The following is an 11,902-nucleotide window of genomic DNA, read 5'->3' on the forward strand; positions in this document are numbered from 1 at the left end:
ATCTTCCTGATCTCTTCCATAAATCCAACTTGGAAAGTGTCCTGAACTGATAAACAATGCTCAAGAATTGGTTGAACAACTGTTTTGTTAGCCATTTTTTTGGTGGATGTATTACAGTTTCTTGAGATTCTTCCAATAAATCTCAACCTGGAATATGCCTTTCCTGTTACTAGTTTCCACTTTAGGTCACTATGGACCAGTTCTGGATATTTTAGAGCTGTTACTGCTTCCAGTGACTTATCACTGACAGTATAGCCAAACCACTATGAGTCTTCTTGCATATTAATCAAGAGTAATCATGTTTATTTCTGTTGACAGTTAACTGCTACACCTTGCGCTGTTGATCTCTTACAGATCTTCCAGCTTTTCACTGTAATTTTTTTGCTACTGCTTTTTTTCCATGGGCAATAGCACTATCTACAGACAGCCTCATGAAGCTTTCAACATAATAAACCACATACATGAATACTGTGAACAAGAAGAGCCCTACAGCACCCCCTTGGGGTACTTCCAACATTATATTTACATCCAACGATTTTGTTCTGTTACAAATGACATGTTGAGTTCTGTCTCCTAGGGAGTCCTGAATCCAGTCACAAAGTTTGTCCAATAATTTTTATGATCACATTTTTCTCACCAAACGACAGTGTGGAACCATATCAAAAGCCTTTCAGTGGTCAAGGAACATGGAATCAACCTGGGTGTCACCTTTAAAGTGCAAAAGATATTATACGGAAAAACTGAAAATAGGTACTAAACCATAGGCTACATGCAGGACTCCACAAGATCGATGTCTGTTTTCTTATATTCTCACTGTAGCAGATAGAACAGTGGATGTTCCAAAAATGCAATATGAAATCCTTTTATAAGTTAGTAAAAAATGTCAGCAGCATGTTACAGGACCAGGGTAAACAAATTTTAAGATTTCACACCCTTTCTATGTATCTCAAATGTACTGCATTCCATGCTCCTACAGAAAGGCATATTTTGAAGATGATGTTCCACAAACACGAAGTTCCAATACCAGAAATTAAATTAAATTAAAGAGACAGAGAGAGAGAGAGAGAGAGGGAGAGAGAAGAGAATAAAAAAAAATTCTTTCACTGATGAGTACAGTGAAAGGGGTCGCGACTGTATCATGAATTTCAATTTTTAAAAAAATTCTAGATGCAGTTAAAATTAATGGCTTCCATTTACTCAAGGGAGATTACTAAAATCGATAAACATGTCCAAAGCCTTAAATGTTAGCAAGAAGGCATAAAAACAGACGTTAGCAAGAAGTCACAACAACTACCAATTTGTGCAGGTATCAAATCTCTGTTGCACCATACAAGCCCAACAAACAACACAAAGTCTAAAGGGTCTCTCACACATTCAATGTTTATAGCGCAATAATGAGTACTGTGCAATAATACTGACCATCTCAGATCGGTTTTTACAGTTTGTGCAATATGTTGAAGAAGACAGCGAGCTTTAAAAATACTGACACTCATTCAATATATTAAATAATATACACGGTGAAGAAAAATGGGTGCACTCTGACTTCGCAGCACAATTCCTCAAATACTAGCAATACAAAAATGTCTTAGTATGAAGGCTTTCACGACTGGATGACATATCTTCTGGTAAACCTTCTGGGATGTAAGGTCGTGGTCCACGAAACTCTTCAGCTCCTAACGTTTCGTCCAGAGCTGCGCTGGACATCTTCAGAGGGGTGTTTCTCCTCCGGTGAGTCTTGCTGACTGACGGGTCGGACGTCTGAGAGCGACTTATATATCGTAGAAAGTGGGCGTGGCCAGAGTTATTTGGACAGTAGCACTACAGAATTGCTAGACAGTTTTATCCGTGACGAGATTACGATCGATAGTTAAGTTTTATCTCTGACAAAGATTATCTCTGCATATCACGTGTAACTCTGGCAACGCCCACTTTCTACGATATATAAGTCGCTCTCAGACGTCCGACCCGTCAGTCGGCAAGACTCACCGGAGGAGAAACACCCCTCTGAAGAGGTCCAGCGCAGCTCTGGACGAAACGTTAGGAGCTGAAGAGTTTCATGGACCACGACCTTACATCCCGGAAGGTTTACCACAAAAATGTGTCTTACAAAATTTCATCCTGCACATATTTTAGGCAGTAAATTGATGTTAAAGACTGGCAATATGGCAAAACTGTAATCACATTTACTGTAACTACCTCTGTCAGCATATATGGGTCGTGTTATGCAGTTGACAGTATTTTGGGTTAGCACACAGGAGGTCAAGGGTTCGATTCTGGGTCAAGGCGTATTCATTTTTATTTCCAATTTCATTCTGCCATATAATACTGCAGTATACGTCATTTCTTAAGCCACTTGTATCCAACATTTACAAAGTACAATGTTTTGTAATAGAGTGATCAGACCAGTCAGAAATAGACAGTTGAATCAAATTACTTCGGACAAATTAGAAACAGATGACTCAAATGATCTGTCATAGAGCAGAATAACTCCAAAGACAATATCAACTTTAAAAAGCTGAAGGTTATTGCACAGTTAAGTAACATCTACTAGACATTTACACTTGATGCAGTATGTCCACTCAGTTTTAATACATTAGCAACCAGTAACAGTAATAATTCACATATTAATGACAGCATGAGATTTACAAACGAATATGTAGTCCTCAGAGCAGACACTCCAACCGAGACCCCCCCCCCCCCCTCCCCCGCACCTCCAAACATTGTGCGACCCGCTGGATCACGTAGATCTGGACTCTTTGCAACATGGTTTGCTCCACAGATACTAGAGCAGCATGAACATATGCTACCAGTTCTTTCACATGTGTCAGCGGATTAGAATACATGTACTCCTTCAAGTGTCCTCATGAGAAGACATCCAGATAATTTAGGTCAGGTGAATGCAGGGGCCATACAACTGGACCTGCATGCCCAAGTCATATTCCTGGAAATGTTCTGTCTAAATACTGAAGCACTTTAATACCAATGTGTGGAAGGGCACTATCATGCTGGAACCATAGCCAAATATGAAGTGGAACGTCTTCCAGTGCGTCAGGCAAATAGTTCCAGAGGAACGCACGAGACCTTTGTGCAGTCAACTGGTCAGGCAACAAGTAGGGACCAAAACTCCTGTCTCCCAATACTCAGGCCCAGATGTCGATGCCAAAGTGAACACGATATCCACAGTCGCAGGTGAAGTGCATGTTAATATCACACCAATGGTGGGCATTTTGCATACTGAAAACACTCTCACAAGTGAATGCTGCTTGTACCGACCATATTACGGTGCCTATGAAGCCATTGCTGGCTGCCTCTTGTTGTTGTTGTTGTTGTTGTTGTTGTTGTTGTTGTTGTAACCATTCACAGAATTGCATCTGCAGATGGCAGTCTGCCGGATGCAGGTGTTGCTCTACAGAAAAATTGATAGGGCTATTGCCCATGCTTGTGCAGCATGTTAATGACTGTGCATTATGAGACATGCAGCTGCCTTGCTACGCTATGTGTACTTCACTGGGGCTCTTGCTGCGTGACCTCCAGAATAGCTTCCTCAGTAGGTGGAGTACAGCGAGTCCGTGGACGACTTCTGCCATGCAATGGTGGAAGCAGAGTACCCTATATCCCAATGGCAAAGCTCCAGATGACAAAACACATTGTTATCTAGATGATGTCAACCAGGATACCTAGCAGCACATTCACGAGTGGCAACACCACTCCCATTATCAGGTGCACCAAGGACCAGAAGCATATCCATATATTCATCATTTGTATATGCCACACGAAGTCACACTGTTTTAGCATAACACAAGAAGAAAATACGGTATGTGTATGAATGTACATGGAGTCTGCCATGGGCGTATTACTTCACTAGCAATTAGTCCCTGTCTGGTGAACAGTGCGTACAGTATAAACTATGTCATTAGTCGCAGCGGGCTGTTCTGACTAATGCGCATTTTCTCTCTTCCAGCTTTTGTTTTGCACAATTCAGTAATTGTTGAATTAATAATTGTTAAACGTTTGTTTTCTAATTACGCTGTTTCCATAATGATAATGGATGTGGTGTTTCCATATTTCCATCAATTATAATACCATAACCATAATAATAATAATAATAATAATAACAACAACTACAACTATTATTATAGTAATGCATGGAGATAATTACGAAACAGAATGTGCTTATTAAACTAAGTAGTGAAAACCTTAACTAGTGGTACCATGGTGATAATACATGCAAATGATAACAGAGTTTTCCAGCCCTACTGATGACATAAGGCACTATGGAAATGTAATGGACCTGAACGTGGCAATTATAATAGTTGGTACTAATCAATGGGACCATTGGGGGGCAGTACAAATGTTTTGTAGAAGACCCAGAGTAGTTGCTGTGATAATGTACAATGCAGACTATATTTGGCAAAAAAAAGTGGTCTACCCAGAACAGAACTCTCGACCTCCTGCATGCTAACCCAAAATGCTTTCCCCTGCACCAACTGCACAGCACTACTTCTATACGCTGATAAAGGTAGTTACCACTATCTACATGTGATTACAATGTTTCCAGACCGCCAATCTTTAATAACCATTTACTGCCGGAAGTATGCACAGGACGAAATTTTGTGACAGACATTTTTGTACTGCTAGTATGTGAGGAAACACAATGCAACGTCCGAGTGTCCTGTATAGTAGAGTGTAACGACGATATTGCGCAAAACTTATCAGTTCCTGCTGAAGCCACAGAAAATTAATTCATTCCAATTAAATTGCCATATAGAACTGAAAGAGACCAAGAAGTGTGCTGGATGTTGTATATCCCAGCTACTTGTAGTACTATGGAGAAACGGATTTCCTGATTTATCAGGAAACAGCAGATACCTCGTTGTCCGTAACAGCATAGGAAACTGTAGAGATCATGAGGTCTTTACAGTAAGCAGAAATGTTTATTTTGCATGTAGAAATTCTCAGAATTGATAAATAAGGTTAAGTCAGCTGTCCAGTGAGTGTATATGTTCGTTTTTCTTGCATTTGTTGTCACAGTACATACGAAAGATAATGGCAGCTATCAATAAGAGTACCTGTTTTATAGATTTTGCAACAGATAGTTACAACAGAGATATATAGAAAAAGAGTGTACGTACTCAATAAAGTATACAGTTCACTTGTTTAATTTGTAATGAGTAGCTGTGGTTTATGAACCTATGCTTCCATAAAGGAGCCCCTTTCCCACTGAAATCGTCACAGAAGGTTCTCAGATATGCTTTGCCCACTATGCATAATTTCTGCTCATGTTCTGCAAGGCATATTTTCATATAATATACTGACACAATACTGCATTATTGTGCCAATAATACTGAGTATGTAGAGGTCAACTAACAATCCACCTGTGCATCTATACAATGTCAATCTACAGGAATCGCACTGGTCTATTCACAGTGGTTGGTAAGCCTGAGGCAATGCTGGACACATTCATGAACAAAACTTTATGGAATGTATAAAGACAAACCTAATGTTCTGGAACATTATCTTGAATATAACAATTCAACATATACTGTTTAAAATCGTGGCAGTGTGTGTGTGTGTGTGTGTGTGTGTGTGTGTGTGTGTGTGTGTGCGTGTGTGTGTGTGTGTGTGTGTGTTTTAAAATAAACAATTTTTCCAAACTTACAAACCATTAACACTCCACTCTGCAATTCTACTGAATGTAAACTACTGTAAATCAGTAATAACCCTTAACCTGAAACATCAGTTTCTCATATCCAGCACTAATTTTTAAAGTTCTAGTGTAGTAACACAAGCAAGCACTGCAGTTTCCCTTTCTCAGTACCTTCATCTTAATACTTGCCACATGTAAAGCAACATTCAACAATCATATTAGAACAAATAAGCCCTCGGTCACAAATATTAAGTAAAAATTGACCAGGTTTCGACACTACTATGAGCGTTGTCTTCAGAATTAGACTAACTGTTCTGAAACATATTAAGTATATAATACATTGCTCACTAAAGTACGAGCAGCCCTTAGCGGCTCGCCATCTTACTTACAACTATTCATGACGCCGCCTTTTCGGCTTAGATCTTTTTTAGTATGTGACTTAAATACTGCATCTTTTTCCAGTCAGTACAAACTTTAATTTTATTAATGTATTATATACTTCATATGTTTTAGAACAGTTAGTCTAATTCTGAAGATGATGCTCATAGTAGTGTCGAAACCTGGTCAATTTTGGCTTAATATTTGTGACCAAGGGCTTATTTGTTCTAATATAATTCTGACACGGTCACTGAACCTAAGCAGCTATGTTCAAAAATTCAACAATCAATTCTTTATTTTATGGCATTTTATTATATGCATGAATCTATCTTACTGTTCAGTTATAGCATGGAGTGACTTTCTATGGGGAGCAAGACTTCTGCAGCTGATCCAAAATTTGTAGCTTGGATGCAACAGGAGTTACATGGTATAGGTGAAGAGAAAATGGGAATTACTACAACATTTTTCATGATTCTGAGATTGATTTTATGGTAGTTGATGATGACTATGAAACAGAAAATGATATTAGTGAAGAAAATACTTTATTGGAAGAAGTGACTGATGTGATCTGTACCACAGATAATTCCTCACTGCAAACACAGCACTTTTATGGCCAAAATAATTTAACGCGGGAACATTGTCGGCCAGTTAGAGCAAGAAAAACACTTTAGCGCAACATTTTGAATGGAAGAACACCTGGACTAACAGCCAAAGACTGAATTTGGGGCAAAAGCCATCAAAATCTCAAATATGGGAGAATTTATTTTATGATGACATGTTAGCGTACCAAGTGATAGAGTGAAAAAAAAGGAAGACGTGTATGAACTGTTCTGGGTCCAAGAAAAGGAAACCAGTGAACAAGTGAACCAAATGTGGTCAACTAATTTACCTGAAACATAACAGAAAGATGTACTTCTACTGTGTAAAAGTGCTGTGGTTTAATATCTTCAGCTAAAAATACTAGGAAAAGTGCAGATTGCTATTCACCATAAAGAGGACCCCTTTAGTTGCAGAAATGCACAACAAAAAGACTGTTACATGACTGTCTGCAACTGAACAGATCATCTTTACTGGAAGTAGCAATCCATTCTGTTCATAGTATTGTTAATATTCCAGGCAGGAGTTTCCATTGTTTGAATATCTTCATTTTATTTGATTGTTTCCTTCATTTACATTTTCTGCAACTTTTCACAAATATCGTGACTGGTGTAACAATATTAACAACCATTTGAATATTAATACCAAATGACTGCACTTAAAATATTTCAAGTTTGTTTTAACTAATGTAAATAACAAAGCCTTTATGTGTGCTGAATAGTATTAAACTAACTTATGAGTTAATTGACAATTTACATAATTTTTGTCAACTAATACGGAATTATGTGATAAAAACATTATGAGGTCTACGAGACCAAACGTTCCTAAATATACACATTTCTGAATTGTTTCATGTTAAGGGTTACTCCAAATGAGCACCAACATTCATATATAACTAAAAGTACTGTTGGTGAGTATAGCTAAAAACAAAATGAATACCATGTGGTTAGGACTACCACTATATGCCCTCCAGTTTTTCTAATTCTGCATCCCACCCTATTTTCCACAATATCCTCTACATTTCTTTCCCCTGGTGTTCAATAAATACTCTCAAATTGGGATTTGGAAAGCAGTATAATTTTTACTTTTATCCACGTAGTAATGTGCAGAATTACAAGGTGGAACAAAAATGGAAGAAATCACATTAGAAGCCTCGCTTTGCAACTATACTTTCATCAAATATTCCAACACACTGTCAGCTGATGCGACATTTATTACTTCTTAGATCCATGGTAAAATGTGGTATACAGTCGTTTATATGCAAAAACATGGTCAAATACAGTGGAAAGTAAATTAGTTGACATCAATTAAATGGCTGCAAAGTTATTTATCCCTTTACTCTTTATCTGCGACGTAGTGAAGCTCATGATTCTGCTCTGAACAATGACGTTACCATTGGCACAGATTCTTGAAATATAATATGCAGTGACCGGCTTATCTGTAGTGCAGCTCGAGGTCTAGTTTAGGCTGGATGTTGTTTGGTTGTAATGTGGCAAAGTCAATTAATATGTCACGATAATCTTCTCTACCTTACATATTGTGCATATTTATTTACATTTACAGTCCCATTGAAAACCCCTGTTATCCCAATGTAGACTGATATATTCATGTTTTTAACAATATGATTTGATTTACTGACACATAATGATATCAATTAGTGTGATTACAGACTCGTCCTCAAATCTTTGCTGTGGTGACAGAGTGACCTGTAGCATAGGCTCATGTCTAGGATAGGGTGGAGGTGACAATTTAGTTGGGAGTATGCAAAGCTCCTGAAAGTGAAGATCAAATAAAGATTGTGGTAACAGGTCGACCTGTAGCATAGCCTAATGTCCACATTTGTCCTGTATTTAATGCACTTTCATTATAAAAACTAAAACTGCAAGGATCATTGAGGAAGACCATGTGAAATTATGGACAAGTTCCTTCTGAGTATTTTGATGCACATTACATACATAATATATGAAAAATGTGGATCCATGAAGTAACTTTTACCATTATATCAGTGGAGTACACATAAAAAATGTTCAACTCTAACATAATGAATATATCATGACTAACAAAAATTTGTGTCAAACTGGGGCTCAAAGATGGATTTTATGCTTTTTTCAAGCATTCAATACAGTGATTAGGCTGTCTGAGCACAACTCTAGGACTGACTCAAACTTCACTGTCACATATGCTTTCTAGTGGTACTTCCATCTCACATCATTTAACTAAAACTCAGTTGGTAAATAAATATCTACCACCACCACAACCACCACCACTACTCTAGTGGCAAAATGTTAGGGGGTTAAAAGCACCACTTGGCGCCACTGCTAAACATGAAGTGAAGCAAATTGTGCATGACCTGTCACTGTTTTATCTAAACATTACAGTGGTCATTGTGTCCCTGGTAGGTGACGCCACTGTTTGCTGACAAATAATTGGTCAAAGCTGACAGGTTGCAATGTATTCTTAACCATTCCTTTCACTTCAGTTATTGGGCATAATTCTCGCACAATCACAGGTATCTAGTTTCAGGCCTTGGTTTATAAGAGTGCGCTATCATTCTCACTTTTTACCTACTTATAACATAACACCTATTCCTAAGAAGTACTGCAAAATACTGAAACAGCAAAAGAAGTGTACAGTGATATAAACAGATAATTATTATACATTTTTAGATGAGGATGGCATAACCTAACAACACCAAGCAGTTTTGCTAAGAACAAGTCTCACTTTTCTTGAAACATTATACAAATATCTAACACACAAATAGCAATCCAGAGAAGATATTTCTTTGGAAAAAATCATGCACTTCTGTATATTTTATATTCAGAAGTTCAACAGAATAATAGCAATCACACATAAAACAAATTCTACCTACATTATCCTTTACCTAAACTGACTGGGACACAAAAAGCATCAAATTACGTAGCTGGACAAGCATTAGGACAGTGTCAAAGTTAATTTAATGCTGTTGTGAACGATAAGAAAAACTCCAGAAAAAAATTTAACCACATTTGCTTGACTGTGTCTTCTTGCAACAAAGGAACTGCCAAATTTACTGCATAGTATGTAAGGTCTGCAGTGTCACAGAGCGCCCTATCCTTCCCAATTATGTTACTAGTGATGGCAGACTGATTCTGTACAGTAGCCCAAGGTATGGGTTAAGTTGGAATGGCAACAATCGGCTGTGAGTTGGCAAAGCCAAAAAATGTAAATTTGATGAGAAGAAAGAGAGAGAGGGAAAGGGGGGGGGGGGGGGAGAGAAAGAAAGAGAGAGGAGAGAGAAAGAGAAAGAGAGAGAGAGAGAGGGGGGGAGGGAGGGAGAGAGAGAGTGCACGTTTGCAGTTATACACATATTTCAACTAATCAGATCAGACAATCGCAGTTTTATGTACAAATAGACTGAAATTACTCCTGTGTAGCCAAATTTCAGTAGAGAAAATTAATTACTTCTGTAAAACAGCTAATGTTTTTTTATCATAGCAAGACAATTAGTATAAGAAATGAATACAAGAGAATGGATAACATTTAAAACCTCTAATATTTAAGTACTTCTCTGAGGAAACGCCTTTCCATGCTTATTTACAGGTAAACATTAAAATTTTATGTATTTTAAGCTACAAAAATAAGAGATAAAACTTTTACTTGGGAGGCTGAAAATTTATTATAAATGACCAACTTAAATCTGTCATGTGAGATGAACTGTAGAGCAACTTTTGCATCCCTAAAGCTGTTTTCTGATTGGGTTATGGAGCAAGCTTGCTGTAAAAGTGCACAAAGTAGGATGCACAGGCTTTCAACCATAATAAAATTCAATATTCTGATTTGTGTTAATGTCATAAAAAATATAAACAAAACTGGAAAGTGTCTGCAGAAGTGATGTTTGTTATTTTGTAATTCTGGCTATTCAAATGGCAAACATTCAGTACAATGTCACTTAAATATAAATGTACCTTTAGTGTCACAAGAAAATTTAGTTCCTTAGGTTAACATATATTTAGCTACTTCAAGTGGAAAGCCATTACAGAAACACTGAAAAGAAAATCGAGTGAACTGGGTGTTTTTTTTCCAATTGTGAAACAAATTACGACAATGAGAATATCAGTTTAACTAAAACATAGGCTTACCTGTTACTTTCTCGGTATCTTTGATGACTGTATGATAATCTGTTGAATCACCTGACGCAGTTTCAGTTTTTGTGCTGTATAACCTCAGCTGCGTCCTGGCACCTACACAGGACTCTAGCGCACGACCTAAAGAAAACAAGAAATCATTTAACACGATGTTACAAAGCAGAAATGTATTCCACGACGTGCAATGAGTGAGTGAGTGAGTGAGAGAGAGAGAGAGAGAGAGAGAGAGAGAGAGAGATATTCATATCCAAACATTTCCACTGATCTTTTATTGCGTACATGTCTTTTAGTGAAATGACTGAAGCACAAACCACTGACCGATTGCGAAAATGGTAGGAAGGGCTGACACAGATAATCTCTCAAAACAGAGAAGGAATTTATGTACACCATTAAATGTAAACATTGCTATACAAACGTCACTAAAAAACAATGTACTTTATTCTTTTATGTTGAAACTTGTGCAAAGACGTACACGATTATCTTACTTACTCAAATCAAAGAGTTGAAGAACTGTCAACAAAATGTCAGTAAATACTAAACAATAAACACAACTGCAATCCAAACATTCCACATTGTCTGAACCGGCAACACGATTTGCTTTAAACAGCAAGAAGTATTTTGGTATCAAAAGTAATAAGTTTGTAAACCTACCACATATTCTTCGTTTTAAAACACATGTCCTAGCCGCTTCATGGCGTAAAAAACGTACTTCGTTCTGCAAAATTAAATTTCCAAGTTTCACTACACGCTGTAGCCGTATGGAAGCAGCCATTTTGTACCACGTGACTAACAGTCGGCTGTTTAGTCAGCAGATGCCGCCAATGACGCGCGCCACTTGTGTGCAGCTACGACAAGAGAGCTGTTGAGTATCTCGTTTTAACCCACGCGCCGGTTAAGTACGAATATCCTCGTACGCATGTGGACCCCAAAGATAATTGTGCGGAACGCTGGCGTATATGTTATCGCGCAGCTCCGAGATAAAGGTTGTCGTACGTCACAGTATCAAGAAATGTCCGTGTGATGTATCATTCGTGTCAGTAATTGTAACAAATGTGAAAGGTGTCGCAAATATAGTCTAACATGGCATCACTGCTAGGATGCTGGAAGCTAAACCTGTTCCAGTAAGCAAACGTCGCTGACATGACGAAACGTGTGG

General features: G+C 37.9%; 1 protein-coding gene across 1 annotated transcript in view; it reads right to left on the reverse strand.

Annotated features, from left to right (window-relative positions):
• Positions 1-11,553, reverse strand: part of LOC126412152 (heat shock protein 75 kDa, mitochondrial) — a 383,507-nt gene extending 371,954 nt beyond the window's left edge. The window contains exons 1-2 of the mRNA XM_050081610.1: positions 11,398-11,553; positions 10,741-10,866 (exon numbers count right to left, since the gene is read on the reverse strand). Coding sequence (XP_049937567.1) covers positions 10,741-10,866; positions 11,398-11,518 — 247 coding nt within the window. The 5' untranslated portion in view covers positions 11,519-11,553. The remainder of the gene's footprint in view (positions 1-10,740; positions 10,867-11,397) is intronic.
• Between the last annotated feature and the right edge of the window lie 349 nt (positions 11,554-11,902).

Source organism: Schistocerca serialis, chromosome 7 (assembly GCF_023864345.2).
Source record: "Schistocerca serialis cubense isolate TAMUIC-IGC-003099 chromosome 7, iqSchSeri2.2, whole genome shotgun sequence".
In the NCBI taxonomy this organism is placed as follows: domain Eukaryota; kingdom Metazoa; phylum Arthropoda; class Insecta; order Orthoptera; family Acrididae; genus Schistocerca; species Schistocerca serialis.